At 40.9% G+C, this 27441-nt stretch overlaps 2 protein-coding genes across 5 annotated transcripts in view; one reads left to right on the forward strand and one right to left on the reverse strand.

Annotated features, from left to right (window-relative positions):
• Positions 1-7074, forward strand: part of LARP1 (La ribonucleoprotein 1, translational regulator) — a 53260-nt gene extending 46186 nt beyond the window's left edge. For all 4 annotated transcript variants that reach the window (XM_031953579.1, XM_031953578.1, XM_031953577.1 and 1 more), the window contains 3 exons: positions 918-1027; positions 1221-1348; positions 2806-7074. In XM_031953579.1, the coding sequence (XP_031809439.1) occupies positions 918-1027; positions 1221-1348; positions 2806-3006 (439 nt within the window). In that variant the 3' untranslated portion in view covers positions 3007-7074. The remainder of the gene's footprint in view (positions 1-917; positions 1028-1220; positions 1349-2805) is intronic.
• Positions 7075-11021: 3947 nt separating this feature from the next.
• The window catches only part of FAXDC2 (fatty acid hydroxylase domain containing 2), a 39737-nt gene continuing 23317 nt past the window's right edge, over positions 11022-27441 (reverse strand). Inside the window, exons 2-9 of the mRNA XM_012551980.3 lie at positions 23470-23517; positions 19661-19752; positions 19372-19475; positions 18749-18870; positions 15595-15800; positions 15029-15134; positions 14402-14568; positions 11022-13287 (exon numbers count right to left, since the gene is read on the reverse strand). Coding sequence (XP_012407434.1) covers positions 13131-13287; positions 14402-14568; positions 15029-15134; positions 15595-15800; positions 18749-18870; positions 19372-19475; positions 19661-19752; positions 23470-23517 — 1002 coding nt within the window. The 3' untranslated portion in view covers positions 11022-13130. The remainder of the gene's footprint in view (positions 13288-14401; positions 14569-15028; positions 15135-15594; positions 15801-18748; positions 18871-19371; positions 19476-19660; positions 19753-23469; positions 23518-27441) is intronic.

Genomic DNA, 27441 nt, shown 5'->3' on the forward strand with positions numbered 1-27441 from the left:
ACAGCTCTCATGACTTGAATGTTTAATTCAGTACTTTCAAACTATAGGCATACCACATAAATTCCAGGCTTTTCATTGATGTTGGTTGCCCTTGGGAACTTTAAATTGAATTGAAACTTTAAGCCTAGCTGTAACTAACTTTAGACCTCCTTAAAGGTCTTAGTTACAAATGAGAACAAGTGAAATGACATACCTACAGTAACTCGGGTCCTGAGTAACAGAGCTAGCCTGGTTCATACTAAATAGTTAATCTGTCTGTACAGATAGGGAATTTTCTTTATCTCATCAGAAAGACTGCAGTATACTATTGCAGAAGGAGTGTTTGGATTTAAAGTCAGAAGATATGTATTTAAATTATATCTCTGCTCTGCTTATTTGTATGTTCATTGACTTAATGTCTTTCTGGGCCTGAATTGAACTAGGTGATCTTCAAAAACTTTACGCTTTTTTTCTGTGCTCCTGTAATTGGGTTCAGATTCTGTCTGACACTTTATCAAGTCAGCCTCTCTGAGACTTACTTTTCTCATCTGTAAAAATTGGGGTAATGCCTATATTAGGTTTTATTCCTTCTCCCACCCATTTCCCTCTTTTGAAGTAGGATTTGTCTTTTTGAGGCCTACATTCAGTACTCTACCTTGAGTTTTCCTTCTCTCTTCTTCTGCCCCTCTCCCAATAAAAAGTGATCCTGCTTTTTGGAAACCCATTATATAGCCTTGTAATTCTCACTTTTTTTGTATGCTTTTGCTATTAATGATTTGTATTTTATCTCTTCTCTAGTTAACTGAGCTATCACATTTATGGGCCTTGCTCATTAAATATTTATCACTTTAGTCCTTAGATGAGAAAGTGCTATTGTCCCCATTTCACAGCTAAAACAAATTGAGGCTTAATTTAGTCTTCTGCTTTTTTTTTTATAGGTATGGTTTGGAGTGCCTTTTTCGATATTACAGTTATGGTCTGGAAAAGAAGTTCCGACCTGATATTTTCAAGGATTTCCAGGATGAGACTGTGAAGGACTATGAAGCGGGTAAGGATCATAGTGTGGACTCTTTGAGCTAGTGGATTGGGAGGAAAAGGGGTTTTCATGAACCCAGGTCTCGAGATTTCCTGCAGCTTTTGAGTCAGCTTGATCAAAGATCCAGGCTAGCCTATGGCCATTCCTTTGAAGTCAAGCTGCAAGCTTTCTGGGCCTTGCCTCTGAACTTTTTGTTTTCCCACAGGGCAGCTGTATGGGCTGGAAAAGTTCTGGGCCTTCTTAAAATATTCCAAAGCCAAAAACTTGGATATTGACCCCAAACTTCAAGAATACCTCGGCAAATTCCGACGTCTAGAAGACTTCCGAGTGGATGTGAGTGAGTCTTGGCATCTCTGCCCATCCCAGGGTCACCCTCTTAGTCACTGGATTAAACTGGAACCTGAAAGAATTCTTAGAGGTCTTGTAGACCAACCTCTCATTTTACAAGTTGAGGATAGAGAGCCCCCAAAAGTTAGTAATAGACATCCCCAAGGTCACACAAGTAAATAAGTGGCAAGACCCATGTGCTCTGAATGGAAATTTAGTGCCCTTCTTTATCAATGTCCTTTCTTAAATAATGTTATATAAAACTAAGCACTGTGTTCCAGAGTTCATCTGAGGAGAACAGTCTTTAAGCCTTCATTTCCTTGCCTAGAGGTTGGCAACATGATGTCTAAATCTCCACCTCATTAACATTCTATGTTCTACTAAGGTCCATTCTCTCTTGAGTGTCTGACTTTAGTCTCTGCCCTTTCCCAGCTCTGGGAAAATGCTCCCACAGTGACACCCAGTGGTTATCCTGGTTATTGTAACTTAAGTCTAGGGAACCCAGATTCCAGGTCACTTTGTGGTTAGCAAAATTGAGTAATAGTGCCACCTGTGGCATTGCACATGGAAAGGGAAAACTGCTTTCAGGAATCGTATAGTAAGGGGACAGAAAATACAGATGTTAAGAAATAAAACCTTTCAAAAGTATAAGCTGAGAAAGATGGTATTTGAAAGCAAGTGTTTCTGCCTACAACCCTTGGTTTCATGGGTTTCAAGCTTCATTTGGCTTCTTGCTCCTAGTCTCTAGGATTCTTAGGATTGTTAAGCTTGAGTGAGACCCTAATTCTAGTGCTGAAGAGTGAATGAACGGTGTTTTAGTGGCATCATAAGGAAAAGAGGATAGCTGTTGATAGATACTTCTATCTATAGGGTTGCAAGGTTATTTGTAATCTCAATTGATCTTTATGAAATCCTTGTGAGACAGGAAAAATTGAGATATTATTAATTATCCCTATTGTGCAAAGGGTGGAGCTGAGACTCAGGGCTCAAATAGCTTACTAAGGGGCAACTAGAAAATGAAAGTGTGGCTTGGATTTAGAACTCCTAAAAACATAGAGAGCTGAGTAGGACCTTTGATACCTGCTAGTCCAACTGTATACATATAAGAAACTTGGCCAACATCAGATAACTAAGTGATAGGTAGTACTAGGACCCCAGATCCTTTTAATTAAATTCAGGGCCCTGTACTATGCATATATTGGTTCTCATTGGATCTGGAGCTCTCTTTTTTGCTCAGAAACCCTCTAATCCAAACCCTTTCACCACTTGTTCAAGGTCTTGCAGGTAGTAGACATCCAACCTGCGATTTGAACTCATGTCCTTTGATTCTAGAACTAGTGCTTTCTCTTCCATTGTGCATGTCTCTGTTCTGAGTGACATGTGCCCTGGGTGAGGAAAGAATAGGGAAGCAGACATTCTCCCTACCTCAATCTCATGTTGGGCCCATGTCCTTTCTGTTTCAGCCCCCCATGGGTGAGGAAGGCAGCCACAAGAGGTACGCAGCACCGGCAGGAGGAGAAGTCAGGAAACGGTATCCGTCCCAGTCTTCCAGCAAACCGGTCACAGCGCCCAGCCAAGCCCATGTCCCACCTGCCAGTCAGTCTACAAGGGAAGATGCCAAAATATCAAGCCAGCCCTCAGACATACAGACTTTGGGAAAGTAAAGGGCTGTTTCCCATTTGGACTTGGGGAAGGAAGTAGACAAAGAAGGTTATGAGAATGGAGAGGTTGGAGTGAAGGTGGACAATCCAAGAACAGGCCACTGTAGTGCACACAACTTGACAATAAGAGACTGGCTTCTGGCCACTGTGATGACCCATCAAAAGGAGACTCCCATCCCCACCCCCTACTTTTCCCTCACAAGTCTTCATGTCTCAACTTATTTGGCCCGGGGTGGGAAGGAGAAGAGTTTGAGAGAGAGAGAGAGATATAGATATATATATATATATATATATATATAGATAGATATATATATATATGTGTGTGTGTGTGTGTGTGTATGTGTGTGTGTGTATGAGTCTGTGTGTATATCTATATGAGAGATACAGATATACACACACACGCATATATATATGTTTTTAAGTTATTGACAGAATTTCGTCCATATTACCAAAATCACTCTTCAACTCTACAGCTGGCAGCCCACAGCCCCTGCTACCTGATCACAGAGACTTTTTCCTCTCTTCTGTCCCATCAGTTCTACTATGCAGCCTGCACAGAGTCCTAGAGTGCCATCCCACCAACCCATGCCCAGGCTGGCGTTATCCTGTGGAAACTGCCAATTTCACAGTCAAGCGGCGATTTCTCCCGTTTGAGAGCCGTAGACCTGCCTGGCTTCTCGGAGAATGATCTTCACCTTCATCTGGTGGCCTCTACCACCATTCCTTAGGCCTCCTTTCCTTTGCCCCCTTCCCAGTCCTCTCATCCCTGCTTTGCCCTTCGGACCTGCAGACCTTGGAGGAGGAAACCAAAGGATCCGGCCTGGGGCTGGCCCAGCAAGTGGCTGCTTGGGGAGGGAAGGCAGGGCCCTTCCCTTTTCTCACATACACTTTCCAGTCCCTGACCCTTCCCCAAGCCCAGAGAGACGCTGCTCACTGAAGAAGAGACCCTGTTAAAAGATGATTTATTTTATTTTACTTTTCTGTCCCTTGAAAAATGACAAAAAAAGGACAAAACTTACCACAAAAGACCAAAAAAAAACCCCAACCCCAAGCCACAAAAAGCGACTTCTTGCCCTTTGTTCTTTTGTCCTTAAAAAATAATATTTAAAAAAAAGTTGCCTTATTGTGGAGTGGGGATTTTGACACACGCATGGCCTGTTTTCCTCTATGGAGTCAGAAATCTGGCCTGGGATCACAGACTAAAACTGACTTGACATCAGGAGTTCTTGCTCTGGTCCTTGGCTGGCTGGATACAATTGAGTTTCAACGGGCTGGAAATCTCCCTTGGGACTGAGATACCACCTGCACAGCACCCTTCTCCTTCCACCTCCACCCCCACCTCCTGTGGCTAGGAAGGAGAGCCACAGCAGGGGAAGGGCCGCTCCCCCTGGATACCTGCAACGTGTAATTTGAAGCTGACATTCTCTGTATGTACTGTGCTGTTGTGCCACCCCCCATGCCGCCCCCTGCCTTTCTTTCATATGCCTCTGGAACCAGGGTCCTGAACATCCGTTGAGAAGATGTGGGCCCCAGAGTGACACCCCTTTCCCCCATCCTCTTGATTTCGATCAGGGAAGGTGGCAGCATGGGTGCTGCAGAATCAATGAGCTCTAGTCTTATGTCAGCTCCTGCCTTTTGAACTCCATGTGCTTCCTGTGGCAGTAGTAGGGGACAGAGCATATCCTCTGGGTGGCTTGAGAGGTAGGTTGAATTGGCCATAGGACTATTGAAGACAAAGTTCCCTTTGTCCGTGTCCCCGTTTGCTTCTGCCTTCTGGAATTTGTCCAGTCTGTGCAGTGTGGAACCATGGAGTAGGCTTTGGCCTCCCCTGGAGGCCAAGATAGTTCTCTCATGCATTTCTCATGGTACATACGTATTTGGCCCCTGCCTTTTGTCCTGTGCCTAGCTCCCTAACTGCATATCTGCTTGGCCTTTGGCCTCCCCACTCCCCAAAGGAAAAATGTAGCTACATTTGTGGGAAGGTGGGAGGAGTGGTGTTACAAAAGTCAGAATTGGGAGAATCTCCCAGGACAAACCACCCTGGCCATATGGTAAAAGCTACATGTGGACTTGATGCTCTAGCAGCCACTCAGCTGCTAATCATTTGTCAGGTTTCTGGGTGATGATGGGACTAAAAGGATGAGTGGAACAGAACTCTCCCATCATGAGCAAGGATGGGTGATGGATAGCAGTTTGGTGTCTCTGTAATCAAAGAAGGGTGGAGGAAAGGAAAGCACAAAGGGAAATGGATGTCTTCAGCACTCTCAGTCTTACAATTAAGTTCCCATCCCCCATCCCCACTTCTTCCCCAAGCTCTAAAGTTCTTCGTTTGTAGGTCCAAATCAATATTTGGAGGGTAGGAAACTATTTGATAGAAGAGCCATTGACAGAATTAGCCTCTGTAGTCTATTGTTGGACTGGAACTAGCTTGTCTGCTAAAGGGGCCTAAAACAGCACCCCATCTTTTATTTTGTTCTCAGCTGCTCCCTCATTCTAAAAGCATCTTGTGTTTTGTCCTTTCTGTTATGTGTGGCCTAGGAATTGGTCTATAAGCTCCTCCAACTCTCTGGGAGCCCATTCACATCTAAGGCAACAGAGTTGGCAATGGAGGTGAATTTGCCTAGCTTTCATCAGGGCAAGGGCTTCTGAGGCCCTCCTAGCCCTGGTCTGGTGCTTGCCTTGGCAATGGACTCCACTGGGCATTTTCCCCACCTCCATTCTTTCCCTTCAGACTGACCAGCTCTGGTACTGTATCTCTGATGCCACAGTAACCTCAAAGCTCAGTCCTCTGCCATACTTGGGGTTGGAAAGCAAGGACGGCCAGGATTAGCTAGAGGCAGGGTAACTTCCCACCTCGGCCATCCTACAGTGACTGGATACCCAGGTGGCCTGCTGGGATTTCCCTGTGATTTTCCATAGTCTCTACTTAGGTCAACCACCGGTTTTCTGCATTCTGTCCCTGGGCCCATGGTGGGAGTCTTGTGAAACTGCCCCTTTTAGTCTCCTTGACTCCCTACAAGGAAACACCCTGAAAGAATGTGCTCTAGGTGGGAATGTCAGCACTACATCTCAGCTCATGGGTGGGGGGATGGGGAGTTTTTTTTTTTTTTTTTTTTTTTTATTGTTTTAGGGTTAATGTTTCAAAGAGTAGTTTACATCTTCACTTTTCTGAAGACACTTGAATCTAGGACCGACTTATCTGTGACAAGCATGCCAGGGGGGCTAGGACCTCCAGGCCTGCCCTTCCATCTTCCCTCAAGAACCCCAAGACCTGAGTCACAAAGCAGCTCTTCATTTCCTCCCACAGCGCCCATCCCACCCACCCCATCCTCTACTCTACAAAACAAAGTTGTAACATGTCCTGGATGGTTTCCACTTAACTTTCCCTAGGTTGGCTTGTTCCAGTAAGAACTTTGGTATTAGCGTCTGAATAGTGCCTCTTGTCCAGTCCTACCCTTTGTTCTAGTTTGACAACTGCTTACCTTCCCTCCTGGTTTGTCTTTGGGAGAAAATGCACTACCAATTCAGATATTCCCCCCACCTCCATCCCTAGCCTGGGCAGCTGTGACTCAGACATGGATTGGTGCTGAGCCTTCTTAGGAAAATTGTTTTGTTACATTATAACTTAGTTTTTTCCTTTTTGAAATTTTGCTTTTGCAACAGGAAAAAAAAAAGCCCTGGCTGCTCAGAGAAGGGAGAAGCCAGCTCACCTGGGGCCAGGGATACAGGGGTAGAGGGGACAAGCAGGGGCCAATGACTGAGCTACACATGTTTAATTTAATCAGAGCTCAGGCTGAGCATTTCATTAAGTCTGGCTTCTTCCAAATTGGAATCCATTGTTGTCCCAGGTCAGAAGGGGATTGATTACTTAGCTTCCCCCTCAAAATTAAGAAAACAAAACATCCTTTTTCAGCCATGTTGATGGTAAAGGCAAAACTTATAGCCTGTTTCCCCACCAGAGAGGAAAACGTCCAGCTTTGCTGTAAAGGACCCACCTTTCCCTGATAGGACATAATCTTACCATGTGCTAGAACATCACATTTAAAAGGACAAAAAAAAAAAAAAAAAAATGTAAGATACTTGAATGAGCTTGTATTATAACATTAATATTATTCAGAGTATCTGCTTTCCAGGCTGATGTGATTCATTCATTATTCTAGTAACGAACGCTTTAGTCCTTTGTAATTTGTGGTAATTATGCTTTTTCCTTTTTAATACAAAAAAAATGTATAAAAATAAAAATTTCAAAAGACCATCATGGTGGCTTGCTTTCTTCCACCCCAGAATGGGAGCAGGGATAGGATTGGGGGTAATGGATATAAGAATGGATAGCTGTTCCTGAGTCAGAAGAAGCTAGTCACAGCAGGAGATAGGTAAGCTTTGTGGAAAAGCAGAGGGGATACAAAACATGGCTTTTTGCAGGCAGATTGAATCACCCATTGATAGTAGGAGTCGGGGAAATACCTAGATTTTTATATTAGGTCACCAGATATTCCACAACATGCAGTAGCTGAATTGGAAACGTGGGTTAGAGAGCTTATTCTCCCCCAATACTCACTTTTCTCCCTTTCCCTTCAGGACAAAACTTGCTCTTATGGAAATATGAAGTGGAGAATTTGCAAATAACAATCAAGAATCTTAAGCCTGACTGGCATTGCCTTCTTTCCTGGGCCAGAAGTGTTGGGGTAGCCGATAATGTAGTATCTGTTAAACAAGAACCCCCAAAGGGGTATTCGTGATTAGTTGTGTGTTTGAATTAGTTGGCCTAGTTTGAATGGATATTAAGATATTTTGTCTGACTTCTCTATCTTCCAACTACAGGTCAGCAATTTCCCTGGTGTCACTGGCAGCTTTGGGTATGGACAGAGAAAAATCAAACTGAAGAGAGGTTAGCAGACATGCTTGTTTGGAAGATGAGGAAAGGTGAACAAGATGATAGCATTATAAGTTAGTAATTAATTGGGCAGTCTGTCTAGAAGAGTATCGCAGGGGTCTCTTCTTTGGGGCTTATATATCAAGATTGGGCCATTGAAGGCCCAATAAAAATATGGGCATCGATCAAATGAGGATGATGGATGGATAGCTACAATGTTGAATGACAGAATTGGGATCCAGACTAGGCTGGACTAATTGGCACAATTTGATGTGATATATTGACAGGTAAATGTAAAGTTCCATCTGATGAGCAAACCTTAAACAGGTCATGTTACTTCTAGTAGCATGGTAAGCACCTTAAAGGCAAGGATGCCTTTTGGTTGGTAACAGCCCCCCTCTCTACCTATACTACAGTGTCTGCTTTAATACTTTTTTGAGTTGAATGAAAGGGGGAAAGGGGAAAGATCATGAGGTCTTAGTTGTTTGATGTTGGAGAGGTATTGATACAAGGCAACCAGGATGTTGAAGACTTGAAATCATGCTCTTCAAATACTGACTAAATGAACTGCAGTAGTTTGGCTTGGAGAAAAAATAAGGTTTTGGCTGATAGCTACCTTCACATATTAGAAAGGCTGAGGATGGGCCCATAGAATTACACTAGAAGCAACAGGTGAAAATTGCTCAGTTGCTGATTTAAATTGAGTTTAAGAACTGTCTAACCACTACAGTTCAAAAGTGGCACAGACTCGAAAAGCAGTGAGCAGCCTGTTAACTCTAAATTCTCAAACAGGCTAAGTAACCATGTTAAGAGAGAATATAATGGGGAGGCAGCTAGGTGGCTGACTGTAGAGAGCTTGGAATCGGGAAGACTTCACGAGGTCAAATCCAGTCTCAGATACTTGCTAACTATGTAACCCTGTTTGCCTCAATTCTGCACCCCTAAAATGAGCTGGAGAAGGAAATGGCAAATCACTTCAATGTCTTTGCCAAGAAAATCCCAAATGGGGATCATCAAGAGTTAGATGTGACTGAATAACAACGCAAGAGAGGATTCCTGTGATGACCGTGCTAGCACCCCAGACATCCCAGGATCAGCCGCAGTCGGGATGAGCAAAAGTCCTCGGTCTTTCTTCTTGGTCTTCAGGGGTAGAAGAGAACAGGATGGAAGAAGAATCTCCGCGACCCACCTTCTTCCTCATCTACCACAACAAGTGACTCTGGCTCTTCCTACTCCACCTCTTAATCCCTCCTACAATCTTCTGTATACACATTGAGCCAGCACAGGATAGTGGGAAGGACCATTTTCCTAGCATATGCCCATAGAGTATTGTCCAATCAGTAATTAGCCCTAAGTGCTTGAACCGACCTCAGTGCAAAGACTCAAGAGTTTCAGCCCTCTAGAGATTCCTATAGTTAGGGTTTAGAACACTTGGTTTAGGAGGGGCAAAGAGAGATCCAAGGACCATAAAAGAAAAAGTGAGCTGTGCACACATTGCTAGAAAATTTGCTGACAAGGCCATAGTTTTCCTTTTCATTAATGATTTACAGCAAACTCAAATAGAAATGGGCCACATACATAAGGATCCTTGCCAATATATGTTGACTTAGAAAATCACAAATTATCATCTGTGCTCTTTTGTATTTAAACATTTCCCAATTACATTTTAATCTGGTTCTAGCAACACTCAAGTATTGTCCACGATGATGTTTAACACACCTGCTTTATATCAGTCTTTCCTAGTCTGGTTTACAAGGGGATTGAAATGTGGGGAAAATAACATCTGAACTTTGGTTTCTAACATGAACAATGGCTACCCCTAACTGTGGGCCTTACTCCTTACGCCAGATAAATTTTTCAAAAGATTATTTTAAGACATTACTTTGAAGGTATTTTAATTGAATAAGATTTATATCCTGATCATTCTCTTTGATATGAGTGAAATATCATTGTAGACATCTCTCAAATTTTACTGAAGGCAGATTTTGGAAATGGGGAGCATAGCCTGTGGTAGGATTCATGTGGCAAATGAAATTTAGTTCCTATTTCAATGTGTTATGTGGCATACTGGGAAAACACACGAGTTTGGAGTTGAGAGATCTGGGTCTGAGGCATCTCTGCCACTTCTTAAATATATGACTTTTTAAGTAAGGTCCTTCCCTTTTCTGAACCTTCTTCATCAATGGGGATACTGCCACTTATCTAGGGGGTAGGGTCTGCTGGGGGGAAAACTTATAACCTGGGATCTAAAACTGGGCCAGTCTGATGTCCATCTTAGAGAGAGTGAGACTGAGTGCTCTGTGGGTGTGGGACATCACTAATCAGTGTGTTGGGGGTGGGGACCCAACTGTGGTTTGAAACCCCTGGGAGCCAAAATGAGCTTGGGAGATGCTTTGGTACGGCACGCTGTGAGACCACCGAAGCACGCGTTGGTGACCTGAATATCCCTTTTCCCCATGCCAGTCTGAACCCTTGATAATAAAGAGGATGACGTTGGGGACCCAAAGTCTGGAGAAACAGAAGGGAGAGGAGGGGACTTTTCTGGGTCCCCTGCTCTCCTCTCCCATCTATCTCTGCTCTCTTGAATTCACTGGGCTGTTATGTACAGGGAGGACAGCACTTCATAAATCCAACACCTATATAAGCATGAGTTACTAGCCTAACTCCTTCTAAAGATCATTACCTCCACACCAAGAGCTTCTGGGGTAGGGGATGGCAGAGAGAGGGAACAGCAAGCCTCCAGAAGACCCACCTTCTCTCCTTTTCTCACTATTGCGGTTTACCTTAGAAATCCAAGAAGCTGGAATGGGGCATGAGGGTTAGTACCCCCATACTTTCCCTCATACTTCAACCATGACCTTTATTATGGATTTTGAAGACCAAGATCAGTGTAATTTTAAAAAGTACTGATCTTAAAAATCTGAAGTCTTTAGGTTTCAATCAGCTTTTACATTTTGTGATCCTGAGCACTGAGCCTCAGTTTCTCCAGCTGTAAAGTGGGGATAATTCTTGTACTGCAACCTGCAGATTTGTGAGGAAGGAAAGCACTTTGTAAATATTGATGCACTATCTAAATGTAAACTTTTTTGCACACAGCTGCTGAATGTTGGTTGAATTCTTGAATTGAACTGAAAGTACCATTAAGTTTTTTTAGATTGTTTTTATTTTCAGGTATAGATTACAGGGGATGAAAGTACAGCAACTCCAAACTCAGAGTGGTACCTTGGGACTAAATGCAAGTGGTTCAGCTTTTAGTGGGGGGTGCTTTGATATATTCTTGAAAGGATCCTTGAGAGACAGCTGAAGAGAACTTTCTTTGGCCATGATAAGCATAGAAACTCACCATGTCCTGCGAGTGGGAAGGTGAAAAAGGGAATGAACTTGGATAAATTTGAGACAGCATGGGACATTGGAGTGAGCCCTGGATTTGAGGTTAAAAAACCTGGGTTTAAATTCCAGCTCTGCCAAATACTACTCTTAATAAAGACTTTGGACAAGCCATTTTTTCTGGGCTTCAGTGTCTTTATCTGTAAAATGAAGGAATGGAGCTCAATAATCTCTAAAAGTCCTTTCAGCTCAATCTTACCATTTATTCTATAGGCTCATCCTGTTAGGAACCCAGCTAGAGGATGAGAGAGAGCTGGCTGTCAAACTGGTTCCTATGTTAAGTTCACTTCAGCAGCTGCAGGATGTTCTGGGGTTGGTGCAGGGCCCTTTTTTAGATTCTTTTGGACCTATGGTATGTTGGGAGTGATAGGGAAGGGGTTCTTGCTTAGAATTTCAACTGCTTACTTCTTGTCCTGGGTGCTCAGTGAAAACTGCCTCCAGTCCCTGAGGGGAAACTGAGTACAACTAAAATGTTTGGATACTCTGAAAAGTACCATGACAGGGCACTATGACTAGCACATCTTTGGGTCTCTACTCAGCTGAGCAGCCAGAATTCTAGTTCTTTTGCTATCTTTGGTCATGAACCCAAGGCGTGCCCTCTAGGCCAGAGTTTTGATTGCTCAGGAAGTGAGCTAGAGGCCTTGTTCTCCTAAATGAGAATATCCTAGCCAGCCAATTGGGGGTAAGTTGGGTTGTTTTTGGCAGGAGCCTTATCTCTTGGCATCCATCCTTGGTGTGGTGGCTTTCCTATTTACTTAACATCTGTATCCTTGGGCAAGTACTTGGGGTTGGACTAATATTCTTTCTCTAAATCCTATGTTCTTGTGATTAAGTCTATACAGGGCCTGTACAGAAGAGGTGAAATCGGCATATTAGAACCCGGAGAAGAAGAACTTGGGTGGATGATAGGTGGCCATCTCACTTTCCCCTTTTCATCCCTTCCACCTTTCCTGTCATTTACCATCCCATTGGAAAGACTTCCCATAGCAATGTCTGGCAGTTAAGAATAACCCTGATGTAATATCTGACTGTAATAAATCTTTCATCCAATCTTGATGAAAACCTTTAGGTTAGCAAGGTTTCCCCATAAATTGGAGTTTAGGGGCATACTTTCTTTTCTCTCTCCTCAGCTCTGCCTTTAAGCAAAAATGAAGGGAACTTAAGAGGGCAACAAGGCCATATATAAGCAGGAATTGTTCCTCAAGTAATTATCCAGACTTTAGGGCTGGGGAACTCACTATCTCCTTTCCACTTTGGGATAGCATTAATTGTTAGGAAACATTTCCTTACATTAAGCCTGAACCTGCTTCCCTGCATCTTCCAACCCACTCCCAATTCTAGCACAACAAATCTAATTTAATCATTCTTCCATATGACCCTTTAAAATACAACTAAGACATCTTTAAGTCTTCTCTCCTTGGACTCAACATTCCTTGTTCTTCAACCAGTCCTCATCTAATATGGTCTGCAATCCTCTAATAATAGACTCTTCAATGGATCCATAAGTGAACCCCACCAAGGGGAGCCAAGCACATCACCTTTTTAGAAAAAACACTCCAGACTCTAGTGCTCCTCCTACAGGATAGACCTGGCCCCATCATATTATGTCTGATAGAGGATGTTCACTAAGATGTAGCTTTGGGAAGAGAATGGGGTTGGTGCTGTCTCTGGCTCCTTTCTCTTGCTTCTCTATATTCCTTCCCTCCACTCTGTTACACTTAGCCAGGCATCAGAGAATCTGTCTATCTCATTAAAAAGTCATTTGGCAGAATTGTCAGCTCTAGTTTGTCAAGGGAGACATTCTAGGTCTATTAGGGACAGCCCCTTGCTGGGTGCAGTGGGGATGGGGGCCAGGGCCCATGCCACCTCACTCTATCTTCTTAGGCAGGTCAGGAATGCTCTCAGAAAGAGGAGTAAGGCTCAGCAGCAGCACATGTCTTTCATAAGCCTTCGTTTGCTTGAATGTGGCATCAGTTCCATGAAGATGATCAAGCACTCCCAGCACTCCGTAGCATTGGTTGAATCTGGCAAAGGAGCATGAAACAAATTTGCAGTATACCCAAATAATAACAGCTCTTATTTCTATAGCATTTTATAGCTTATCAAGCACTTTTCTCAGAATAACTTTGAAAGATAAGGAACATAATTATTCTTGTCCCTATTTTATAGAAAAAGCTCAAAGAACGAAACAATTTCCCCACTAAGTTCACAGAATTCAAGAACTGAAACATATTCCAGCAGTCATCACATATGATTTCTATCTAGAAAGAAGTTTCTTCTGCATACAGTCTTTGTGTTGGAAGAAACTTCAGAGAACATCTAGTCCAGTGTATACCCAAAGCATGAATCTCCTTTGCTGAAAATCTCCAGGAAGTTAGGGGACTCAGTCATTCAATCCCAAGCAGAGCCATTTGTGGACAAGCTCACATTATAAGGATTGCATGAGATAAAAGAGAAAACTTTGTCAGTGTAAATTATCACTCTACTTTAAATCAAAATTGTGAGTGATCCATAATGAGAGATAAAGATGTATAATAGAGAGGTAGCCTACTAATAGGGTACTGCAGTAATGACTTGCACCAAAGGAGTGGCATGAAAGCTGTCAGTCCATTTGGGCATAATTGGATCTTGCTATGAGTTAAGTACTTAGGAAAACACAAAAGTGAATTGCTAGTATTCAATTTAACCATTGCTATTTATTAACCTCTTACTCTATGCAAAGTGCTATGGTGGGCACTAGGGAATCTTGTGATCCATATGAACTTTACCATCTCTGGTTCTTGTTTGCCACTTGGATGGTAAACAGTATGATTTAGGGGAAATAGTAATAGGAATCTAGTCCTTACTGACACAAAATAATTTTCTGACTTGGGGCAAATTACTTGACTTCTTTGGGTTTAAATTTCTTCAAGTTGGGAATTAGATTAGGAGGTTATCTAAGGTCTCTCTCCCCTCTAAATAAATCATATAATTTCTACTTCTTTTCCTAGTTCAAGACAAGGACCAAAGCCCCATTTTGTTCCCATTATGTACCATGTGGCTAGCTATTCACTAGGCAGTAGACAAGAGAGTAGAAATTTTACACAGTTAATATCTGGGCTAATCCTCATGTCAAGAAACTCTTGAGGAGGATCTTACTTGAGGTGATGGTAGTCATGGAATTCCGGTGAAGGCAGAAAAGGCAGATGGTAACCGCAGTGAGAAATGGTGGTGATAATGAGAGCCAAGGAAAACCACGTGGTAATGGAAGACAGATGAGAACCCATTATCATAGGACCTACTAGGGCTGGCAGCATGTTGGAGACCTGCAGGTAGGAGACAGCTTTGTTTTGAGGAGGAAGGGAGCGATGGAGGGGTTACCAATAAGAGAAGGGCTAAAAATGGAGGCTAAAAGAAGGAATTTAGAGGTCTGTTTGGAAAGTCAATGGGTATATGCTGTGAAAACTAAGCACTGACTCTTTCCTCTCTCTTCAATCAGGCCTTTAAGACTATTTCTGCCAGACTGGGCTATGGTGTTCCTAAGAGTATCCCAGAACACTGGCAGGTTTTCAGAAACTTAGGGTTTGCTTGGATGATAATCCTGAGAATGGAGGAAGGAGGGAGGGTAGCTAGTTTAGAAATGAAGCGGCTTTTTGATGTATTCTGGACTAAGGAACAAGAGAAAAATAAATAAAGCCAGACTGCCTGAGAAGTTGTTAAGTTAAGGGTCTCTGTCCCTTCCCTAGGCTAACTGGGAAGGAAGGCACAGCCTGAGTCTCTATTTACCACATGCTCTATAGGATGAGCATAGAGAGAGACCACACCGATGGGAGCTGTCCACTCATGATGTTGCTTATGGACTCGCTTGTAGAATATGGGATGATGAAGAAGCCTGTAATAAAAAGGAAATAATCATCATTTCCTTGCTTGATAAATAGCACAGAAGGACAGGAACAAGCCAAAGGATGGTAACTACTTCTAAAGGGACACTTTTGATCTTTGTCTCACACTACACAACTAAGGGACTTTAGCATGTTCCTGCAGCCATCCCAGCTCAGGGAGTTGGAGGTGAGGTCTTCATCTTATTTAGTATATAACAATCCCCTGCATCTCTTTATTCCTTTAATATTTACAAAGTACTTTTCTCAACTACACTCCTGGATTAGTAACCCCATTTTTATAGATGGAGGAACTGAAACTCAAATAGGTGAAGTCACTTTCCCAAGATCAATAATAAGTGTTAGAGATGAAATTAAAATCTTAGTCCTTCTTAGTTCAAATGCCAGAACTCTTTCTAGTCACAATGATCTCAGACTTCTCTTCCCCTGCCTCCCCTTCCCTACCCAGATCACCTGTGTGAATAGTAAAACATGACTTCTTCTATCAGTATAAAGATAGACAGCTCCAGAAGGAACCAGTGAAAAGTGGGCAGCTCAGGGCGGCAAGGATCTTCTCTCCACTTGAGGAAGGGATAGTAGAGCCCCAGCATGGGGACGGAGATGATGCACTGGTTGAAGAGAACTGTAACAAGAGCCTGGCGGAGTTTCACGGGGTCTACCTGTACCAGGAAAGGAAGATAGAGGTCATCTTTGGGTTGGGCCAGTACAGCCCGGCATAGGGCAGTGGAACATGGATAGGAACCTTTCCTTCTTTCCTTGGTAGAAGTCCTGTCCCACCCTGCTGACATAGCACAATGTTCTACAGATACTAAGCACTCATTAAATATTTAGTAGTGTTAATAATAATAATTCATGTATGCATAGCTTTATAATCTGAGGATTGCAAAATGCTTTCTTCATTACAAATCTGCAATATAGAGGGTATAAGCATTTCTATCCCTTTTGTGGGACAGACATACAGAGAGGCAGAGTGACTTGTCCATATCAACCACAAGGTTCATCTGTAAGTGCTAGAGCTGGGACACAAAGCCTTGTTTCTGATTGCTAATTCTACTTTGCCACAAAAATCATGGATACCTAAAAAAGTCGCTTCCAATTCTAAAGTTCTATAATGGCTCCACCCAGGGATGTGCTGGTAAATGGGTAGGCAAGAAGATAGGTATGAAACTTTTAAATTTTACCTACATTACTAATATTCTTGCATTACTTTAAAAGTCTAGACCAGAGGTGTCAAACTGAAATAGAAAGGGATTCTTACTTATTGACTTAGAGAATCACAAATTAACATCATCTATGTGTACTGTATTTATTTTGATAAACATTTCCCAATTACATGTAAGGTAGGAAGTTTTGCTGTCTTCTTGTTGTCTCTGAGCCATAAGTTTAATATAATTGGGATACTAGACTAGAGCTTCTTTTTTTTTTTTTTTTTTTTTTTTAATTTAATAGCCTTTTATTTACAGGATATATACATGGGTAACTTTACAGCATTAACAATTGCCAAACCTCTTGTTACAATTTTTCACCTCTTACCCCCCCCCCCACCCCCTCCCCTAGATGGCAGGATGACCAGTAGATGTTAAATATATTAAAATATAAATTAGATACACAATAAGTATACCTGACCAAAACGTTATTTTGCTGTAGAAAAAGAATCAGATTCTGAAATATTGTACAATTAGCTTGTGAAGGAAATCAAAAATGCAGGTGTGCATAAATATAGGGATTGGGAATTCAATGTAATGATTTTTAGACTAGAGCTTCTTAATTTGTGAGTCACAACCCCATATGATTGTGTATTCAGTTACACATGACATGTAACAATGTGCTGATTGAAAAAACCTGGCACCAATTAAAAATTAATTCAAAATCAAATGTGTATTGAATCTCAGGTGTTTCTGGTAGCATTTGCCCATGTTGCATTGTGCAATTTCACTGCAGCCTTGGCTCAAAACACAAAACATGTGCACTTTGCACTGCCATGTATGAACATTGCTTCATCTCCAATTGGAGATGGGGTTGTGGAAAATTCTTAGACAAAAAGTGGTCATCAGTGGAAAAAGTTTAAGAAGTCCTACTCTAGATCAACAAAACAATAAACTGAGCCCTGATTAATGCAATGTAAATGCTCAGACTAAAAATTTTACAGTCTGCCTTCAAAAGCAGTTCAAAATGGCTCCAGGACATCCCTGGTTTCACCTATGGACATACATAGTTGATAGGCTTCTCACAGCCTCAGCCTGCTTTTCCCTATAAATTTCACCAAGGTTGAAGTAGTTGTTGGCCAGTGTACTTCTATTGGTAAGATACTTTTCCTGACTAGAAGCCTGTACAATTTTCTAATACTTTTAGTCCCTATGCAAACCTGATTTTCCCCGAGGCAGGTCTTTTTTGATCTGAGAACAATCTGAATTTCAAACTCTGTCAAAGAGGAGGAGAAAAAGGTATCTAGCACTGCCCACCCCCAGGAATCCAGATACATTCATTCCTCCTGCAAGCAGTTATAACATTCTACTGAGAAAAGGTCCAAGGTCCCAGAATAAGGCTTCTTGTTTAAATCTGTGAGCCTCACTCTGCTCTAGAACTATATAAAATAAAAGCTGTTGTGATACAGGAGCCACCTGCCAGTGGCTGCTGGAGGTCTGACTCAGACCTGTAGAGTGGATCTTCTTCATGTGAGAGGATGAGGATGAGGATGAGGATGAGGATGAGGATGAGCATGAGGATGAGGATGAGGATGAGGATGAGGATGAGGGTGATGATAATACAAGAAGACTGAGAGGCCTTTGCTTTCTCTGATCTCTCTCCTCTTCCCTCTGCCTCCAATTTATTTCCTTCCCAGTCCACAAGCAACACCTGTGTCAGAAAAGGCTGCCCTGCTCAGATGTTATGATTCACAGGTGTGGAGGCTCTTGAAGAACTTAGGCATGGTCCTTAACAAAAAGCTGCCTCTGGCAGCCCAGTAGGACCTCTAGTCTCTATACATGGAATCTATGTTCTTGGCCAAATCCAAAACAAGTTTAAAAAGTCAGTCTGTTCATATCTTGTCCAAATGAAGATGAATCACTCTGTAAACTAGATTCTCATCACAGCTATTCTATCAGGCAAAAGATACTAGACTTTTATTTTTCTTAGAGCCTCATATCTGTTTTATTAGTCTGACCCCACATACTCCCCATGTTCATGCTCTCTTCTAGGTACTCCAGAGTCCAGAGGCCACCAGCTTTTCAACTTCCAACTTGTAAATAATGTTTGTTCTGATATTTAGATTACCTGAGGTCAAGGATCAGGAGGGCTAAAGCATCATGGAAAAACCTGTGATCTGGGAGTCAGTGTTTTCTGCCTATGTGACTTTGAGCAAATTACTTCTTTCTCATCCTCATTTTCCTCACCTAAAATGAGGAGGTGAAAGTTTTATTAAATGATCTTTAAAACCCTTCTAATTTTAAATCTTATGATCCTATTTTGAAACAAAAGGTCTGATCACTAATAATTTACAATGGGGCTTTTTTTTTTTTTTTTGCAGTCCACCACCCTTCTACCCTGTTCTGCCCCCAATATACCATGAAGAACTCAAATAGTCAAAGTGCTGCTAAAAAAAACTTACAGGATCATTCTTGCCATCTTGAATTCGGTAGCGGGAGATAAAATGTGGCTTCCCAGTTGTGTCCACCACTAGAAGAAGGGCATTAAAACTCCAAAACAACATGCTAGGAACAAGAACTGTACCTATAGCAAGGGAGACAAAGGAAGTGCTAGTCAAAGTCATCCCTATCCATTTCTTCACCCTTAACTTTGGCCCTTATAGGGTTGGGCTTCAAATAAATGGGCCATTTTTCCAATTAACCAAAGAGGGTAAGAGGCCCTTTAAATCTATCAGCAGGATTTATAGTGATTAAAATGGTAGTACTTTAATTCCTGTGGGAAATACATCATTAAAGAACTCTGCAGAGAGATTCTGAGTTGAGGGAATTAAATGTCTCCTTTCTTGGACAATGTTTTCATCTGTAAACTGGACAACTGAAAATGCTTCCTTTTTCAGCTCCATTTAAAGATGTGGTTGAAAAAAAAAAGATTACTTGGACAGGAAAATTTGGACATAGGAGGTCATAAGGATGGTTAGGGGATTGGATGAAGGAAATGAGAATTTATCTGGAGAGGAGAAGACTTAAGGGACACATGATCACTGCCTACAAAATATGTGTGGGTGGGAAACAGTAAGAACTGTACCTAGAAAGAAGAGGATCCACTCGTTTCCCGCAAAAGTAGAAAGTAGCTTCTCCCACTGGGCTTGCCAGAAGTAGCCTGAAGAACCCCAAAATTTCTGCAGATGCCTTGAAAGAGAAAACCCCCCAAGGAAGAGAAAGCATTTGGGGTATGAAAAAAGTCTTATTTTACTTTTCTGCCTCCTTCCCTCTCCCACAATGTATATAGTTGATCGCATGTGAGCACACACACATACACACACACACACACACACACACACACACAGATCTTGATTAAGTGAAAGCTGGCTTACCAGGTGACAGAGTTCCAAAAAGCCACAGACAAAAGCAGACCAGAGCTCAGAATAAAGGCTGTCCTCTTCATAGAACCCCAGATATACCCCTCCTGCAGATGGTATAGGAAAATCAGGCAAAAGAAGGATGGAGTTTCTCTTAGCTCAATTTTTTAGTCATTGCTGAAAGGATATGATAGTAGGAGTAGGTAATTATTTGTCTGACACATACTCCCCGAGCTCTTGCTCTTCCCCAGGAACCAGGGCACTGAGTTATAGTAGAATTTTGATCAGAGTCCAGAGCTCCAAGTTTTCTTTCTTTTTTTTTTTTAATGATAAGATTTTTATTTTCAAAACACATGCAAAGAGTTTTCAACATTCACCTTTGCAAAACCTTGTGTTGCAATTTTTTTCTCCTTCCCTTCCCCTTAAAAGACCTTTGAATTTTTTCTAAACATGGGAACTTCATTCCCATTTGGGTTTCTCTAAAAAAACTCTTGATATTGGGAGGAATCCCAAGCCCAGGTAAAGTTTTATCAAAAATATGAATTCTGGGTTGAGGGGTGGATAAGACCTTAATTACAGAAAAGAGGTCAGGTAAATTTACATAGTTCAGAATATTCTAGCCATGAGCTGTTGCGGGGAATGAGCACCTGAGAGTGGATTGCACCACCAGCCATTCAGGACTTTGGTTGCATGAGGTATAAGAAAAATTCCTGATTATTGGAGTTATTTCCAGAGGAAAGGAAACATTTGTGAAATGCCCCCCTTTCTCTAGCTTAGGAGATCCAAAATGCTGTAGTATTTCCCACTCCACTCCTCCTGGTTTCCTGTCAATTGAACTTGTCTTTCTCAACATCAAGTAAAAGCAGAAGAAATAAATATAGTTGATGTCTTTTGTTATCTACTTATCCTCTCTCTGGGGCAATAAGTTTGAAAGGAAAAAGATGATTAGAGATTCAAAGTATTCACTGAAGATCAGCGAATTAGAGGAAGAAAGTCTCAGGATATTGAAGATTAGAAATTGAAGTAATCTTGGGACAAAATCTGTCAGGATAGAAAGAGTTCGATTGAGTTCGGACTTTAACAGAAGTGAAGGCCCAAAGATGTGAAATGAGTTGTCAAGTGTTGTCCAATTAGTTAGTGGGTGGCAGAGGAAGAAGCTCATACTCAGGTTTCCAGGCTGGTGCTATTCTCCGTATACTACTTTACTGCCCTTTTACTCTAGTATGGTTTTATCTTTTATACAAGAAAAATGGGGTGAGGAATTAGAAAGCCCCTCTAGGAGACAGTCCAATTGAGAAGGAGCCAATTAAAGGCTGACAATCATGCCACTAAAGCCCAGTGAGTCAGAGATTTTAAATATTCTTCTCTCATCCAATTGGTACAACTTCAGATTAAATTTGTGTAACTTTATATGCTTTGATTCTTTGAGGTCTAAGGGGACCATTGTAGTTTATAAATTCCAAAGCTATGCTTGTCATCATCATTAAGCTTAAGAGGTATGTGACTGATTACTAACTATCCTGTAGAGTCACTGGTTGCCTAACAGAGTTCTGTAGAGCTCTGGGATTGTGGCACAAGTATTAATCCCAGATCTTGATATCATTTCCGTCTAAACTGCCCTTGCAGTCAACTCTGTGACATTTCCTAAGCCGCAATCACTCCATTATTGATGGATATAGGTTTCATTGTATGCCTGTCTGTGTCTATTTGCCTGCCTGTCCATCTCTGTTTCAACAGACTCCAAAGTCAATGAGCTGACAAGGAGATGTGATAACCAAAAGGACTAGTGATCTAGGGCTGCATTAACAAAAGTCTTGTGTCTTGAGCAAGGGATATAATAATCCCACTGTGCTCTTCTCTGTTCATACCACATCTGGAGAGATGCTCACAAACCACAATATATATGGAGGAGGTCATAAGGATGGTTAGGGGATTGGATGAAGGAAATGAGAATTTATCTGGAGAGGAGAAGACTTAAGGGACACATGATCACTGCCTACAAAATATGTGGAAAAGGCTGTGAGACAGATACAGAGAATATACTTGTTGTCCTTGTCCTCAGAGGGCAGAACTGGAAGAAATGGGAGAAAATTGAACATACATAAGTTTTGGTTATAAGGAAATACTACCTAACAAGTCATACCAAGTGAAATGAGCTGCCTAATATGCCCTCCAAATGCTACCTATTTGTCATTTAGGCCTTGGCTCCTGACACGATAGATCTGGCTTCAATTTTGGTGATCTCTTACAAAACCTCATTCATGCCAACACCTAGAGAAACACCAGGGATTAAAGCAGAATCCTGCTTCTGGCTGCCTTAGCCAACCAGACTAGGAAGGGGATGAGAACTAATTTCTATCAGCAGTCTGCTTGTCCCTCAAACAGTAGGCACTTGGCTCTCTTGGGAGTGCACAGATTAACAAGGCAGAGAATCCTGCTAGGAGTTTATTTACATAATACAAATATAGAGAAGCCCGTCCCGGGAAGGCTTCATGCACTGGCTGATGTCGGTCCATTGGGAACTCTGAATCAGGAAGTCCTACTTCAGGTGTGGGTTGGCTTAGATGAATTCTGAAGTCCTTTGTGAGCCTAAGACTGTCTCCTCTGCTTAGGGAGTACATGCAGCTTCTTGTTTTCATTAACAAGGTGGTACAGGGTGGGAACCTATTTTTAAATGAGCCAGTTAAAAGGCAGCCTCAAGCTTGCTAAACTGGTTGGTTTGGGCTTCGATAATTATGCATTTTTCAGGGATGATGAAACAGAGAAAGGCCTTTCTTTTCAAAGTGTTTCTTCTTGGCTACTGACCTCACCTTGAATTCCTAACTTTTCAGCTTTCAATCAAAACAGAACCTGGGGGAGGTTAATGAAATAGTTAAGGGCTGACCTTTCTCACTTTGCTCTAGGGACTTTGTGCAGGGGAGGAGGATGTTTTATGGAGGTAGCTTCGTTTGGAGCCGAGATAAAATCTTGCTGGAGGCTGCCTTAGCCAAGAGGACACTAGGTAGGGGGTGAGAACTAACTTCTTTTTCCAGTCTGCTTGGCCCAGGAGGCCTCTGAAAATAGGAGAGGAATATAGGGTATGGAGTTTGACACTTGGGTTACTGAAAAAAGAGAGTAGTTACTTTACCATATGGTGGTAACATAGCCTAGTTTCAGTCAGTCAGTAAATACTTATAAGCACCTACTATGTTCCAGGGACTGTGCTAAGCATTGGGAATTAAAGGAAAAACAAAAGACAATCCCTGTCCATGAGGACCTCACAGTTGAATGTTATATTGGGAACCCTTAATTGCTACAAAAAGGTGAAAAGGATGATAACATGTCCTGCTTTCAAAGAACAAATCTGGTTTTTTTCAAATTCCTGTTTTTGTGTGTCCTGGTAGATAGTATATAACTTCATCTTTATGCTGGGGGTCTTGTGTGAATAAAGCGGCAAAGAGGGAACCAACCTCAAATATAGTAAGTTATGTCAACATGTATTATCCATATCCCAAAACTAAACACTCTGTTTTGAAGAAGTTTCTGTTGTCTGAATTTTTGCTAGGTATAATTCCTTTTAGGTCTCCAGTCAGATTAGAAGTACAGGGTAATGTAGGAGAGAAAAAAGTAACAGTTTGGATATCTAAGTTCCAGGCCCAGCTCTGCCACTTCTTAGCTGAGCAACTAGGGCTCTGAGTCTGTTTCCTTCACATTAAAATGATGATTTTTAAACTATCTATCCAACAAGGTTATTATCAAAGTTATTATTATTATTAATATGTAATCTGTAAAGTTCTATATATAAAAATATGAGTATACTAATTCTGATGGAATCTTGTTCTTACCTGCCTTGGCCTCTCACTCGATAACGGGTCCCCGACTTTTCCCTTCATCTAGAAGAAAACACAAATGAATTTCTCTTCAAATTATTCTTTCGGGTAATACATAGATAGCAAGAGAATAGCTAATTGATAGTCACAGAACATAGAAATTTAGAGCTGTAAGAGAACTTCAAATAAAAAATGTCAGAACAAGGAGGTACTTTAAAATATAACAGATTGTCAGAACTAGAAGAGACCAGAGAAGCAAAGTGGCCGTACTTGCCCCAGGTCACATGATTCTTCTAGTCTATGGCAGAACTGAGATTCCACCTCAAGTTTACTGACCCAGTCTTCTTTTGATACAGATCCTATGTTGATTTAGACTTTTTGCCTCCAAGGGAACTGACTACTTACAAAGGCCTCTGGTCCTGTGATCATAGTGGACTAACTGATTAAGCACTCAAAAGAACTATCTACATCTAAAGCAAAATTAATGATTTTAGTAGGAAAGAAATAACATTGGATAAATAGGATTAGCCTAGGCTGGTTTGTGAACTGATAAGAGATAAGAGGAATGAAAATATAGACTAGCTAAAGTAACATAGGAAAAAAAAAGTCATCTAAACTAGAAAATCTTTGTATTTTCATCCTCTGCCATCCCCATGCCGAACCTCATTAAGAAGGTTGAATTCAAGAGATTAATTCATAAAAAGTCAGCGTTTTACACGTTTTCCAGGTTTGGCAAGTTCAATGACTTGACATGTTTACCAGGATGAAATCCAACCTAGACAACTCAACTAATCCTCATTATTTATTGAATGTCTACTGTGAACTGGGTGGTATAGGGAGATATAAGAGGCATCTAATACTTGGCACCTCTCCTCAAGGATTTCACTTCTAATTGGGAAGTGACACAATAATAGAAGGCAGTATGTGATAAATCAATAAACATTTATTAAATATCTACTGTGTGCCCAGTTTTAGGAATACAAAGAGAGGCAGAAGACAGTCCGTATACTCAAAAAACAAATCTAATGGAAAATACAACATGCAAAAAAATATACATGAAGTAAAGAAAAAATGATAATAACTGCTAAATTTTTGATAGAGAAAGCACTTGCCAGAGAAGGGAGAGGTCACTGGATGGGAGAGGACATAGGGATGGTTTCACAGGAGCTTATTCTCGAAGGATGTAAGGGTTAGAATATTGTTCCTTTTTCTAAGTTGCATTTCCATCAGTCATTTAGATTGAAAATGACATCATTATTTCAGATCCCTAAATAACTGTCATTATAATAGAGTATATAATATAATATATATAATATAATAATTCTTTGCTGAGGTTCAAAAGTCAGTTCCTAAGGCCAACAAAAGGGATAATGAAGAAGAGTTATCTACAATATTCAAATCAACAAATTTTTATTAAGCACCTATAATATACCAATGCAAAAGTCTCTCTGTCCCCAGGAGCTTACAATCTAATGGGACATGATGCTTTTGTAATTATAGCCAAGCAGAGAAGTTGATGGAAGATAAAAAGTTTAGCAAGAAAGTTCTTCCATAAAGAAAGGCTTTGGGGAAAGTTTATGGCTTCACCTTCCAATATTCTAATAGAGAGTATAAACAGCCAAAGATTCCGAGGTGGTTTAGAATATCTAATCTCCATGATTATAAAATTTCTAGTGATAAATTTATCCTATGAAAGGCCTGATGTTTGTAGAGTCAAAACCAAGAAGAGTAACTGATAGAAGATGAAGAATTCTCTATTTATTTCTCTTGTGCAACAAGAGAATTATATAAATGTGTTTATACATATTGAATTTAACATATATTTTAACATATTTAACATATATTGAATCGCTTGCCATCTAGAGGAAGGGGTTGGGAGAAAGAGAAGAAAATCTGAAATACAAGGCTATGCAAGTGTCAATGTTGTCAAATTATCTGTGTATATGTTTTGAAAATAAAAAGCTTTATTTAAAAAAAAAGGAATTCTTTATTTATCCAGATATTCTATATTGTTGTTTGCAGTTGGAACAACATTTTCAATGAGGGACAGCATTATAGTAAGAGGGAAGTTACAGAGTTTTTCTTACTTACTTACAGGGCTCAAACCCAAGTTCTAGTGATGAGGGAAGGACTTCAAAGTTGCCTTTAGAGCCATTAACTCTAAACTTGAACAAGATGTCAAAAGTCATTTGTACAAACTTTGATTTTAGAGACAATGAAACTGAGGCCCAGAGAAGTTATAAATTCCCCAAGATCATACAGGTAGCAAGTGGCAAGGTCAGTATTTGAACCCTTGTCTTTTAAGTCCAAATCTAGAACTCTTTCCACTGTATTCCTATATTTCTATTACATCTTCCTAAATGATTGTAAGGTCCTTTAGAGCAGAGACTATGTCATTCTCCCTCTCCCTCTCCACTTCTCTCTCTCTCTTTCTCTGTGTGTGTGTGTGTGTGTGTGTGTGTCTACGTTTACATGCGCACACATATTTTTCAGCTTTGCTACTTCCTAGCTTCCTGCTTGGGATCTGATTTTTCTTCAATCTGTAAAACTGGCATGATGCTATTTATTTTATGCATTTTATACAGTTACTGTGAAAATCAAAGGGACTTCGAAGACCCTTGAAAATATCTAATTCTCTTAGAAAATTATATTTCTCTGAGTAGGTAGATTTTTTTCTATTTTGTTTTTTCCATTTTTTAAAATGTGAAAACAAATATCAAATAAAAGTCATTTCCATATATGTACGTATGTTGTTACTGAGTTATTTTCGGTCATGTCTGACTCTTCATGACCCTATTTAAGCTTTTCTTGGCAAAGATAGTGGAAGTAGTTTGCTATTTTCTTCTCAAGCTTATTTTACAGATAAGGAAACTGAGGTCTTGATTTGGATTGGAAGATTCCCCAGGCTAGCCTTATAGCTTATCTTTGTATTTACAATGCTACCTCTTGGATGAGGGCATTGTCTGGTTGGGGGTAATTAGCTGTTTTGTTCCAAGTCCCAAGTCCATAGTTACTTTTGGAAAAGAGGTTTAGTCAGAGGCTTTATATGATAGGCAGTTTTAATCCAAACCTCTTTAGTCCACAGAATAACAGCATTTGGTACAGCACTACATCTTTCCTCCCTCCCCATCCCTATCCTCAACTAGCTGAAGGCGTATGTTGTTGCTTGGTCATTTTTCAATTATGTTTGACATTCTGTGACTCCATTTGGTGTTTTCTTGGCAATGATACTGGAGTAGTTTTTAATTTCTTTCTCCAGCTCATTTACTGATGAGGGAACTAAAGCAAACAAGATTAAGTGACTTGCCCAGGGTCACACAGCTGGTATTTTAGGCAGCACTGAACTCAAGTATTCCTAATTCCAGGCCCAGCCTTAATCACTGCCCTTAAGAATTAGCTTTCTCTAAATGCAGACAAAGTTGTAAAACAGACCTGACTGACATTAGCTTTTGAACCTAATAAATATGCTAAATCCTAGCAGACTTCCCCCTTGTACTTGATGGATATCTGAAGACCATACTAATGACCAGGCTTGTTTACATAGGTAAATGAAAGTCCAAAGAAGTTAAATCACTGTATCCTAGTTTAATACTTTTGTTATGTTAGGACAAAGTAAACTTCTTTTTGTTAAGTATTTAATGACTAGGTCCCAACATTGAGAAAGGACTTCTGTTCAGAACTGTTACAGCTGCCTTTGACAGGGGATATAATGAAACAGTCATTGCCTAGAGTATAATAGGTTCCAACTTAAATGAATTTTCTGATAAACAATGGAGTTGCAGAAATTAGGTTCTAAAATCAACTGAGAAAGTGAAAATTAGATCGTCAAAATTATCCTGTCTCCTGAATTCCTTCATTTGCACATAAAGAACAGGGTGTGAAGCAAGCTGGTTGAAAGTAAAAGTAGATGATACAGTGTCTCTTCTAAGTAGCCCAGAGGTATTTCTGGCTCTCTCCCACAGAGAGATGTCACTACAGGGGATGATG

This window comes from Sarcophilus harrisii, chromosome 2, assembly GCF_902635505.1.
Source record: "Sarcophilus harrisii chromosome 2, mSarHar1.11, whole genome shotgun sequence".
Lineage (NCBI taxonomy): Eukaryota > Metazoa > Chordata > Mammalia > Dasyuromorphia > Dasyuridae > Sarcophilus > Sarcophilus harrisii.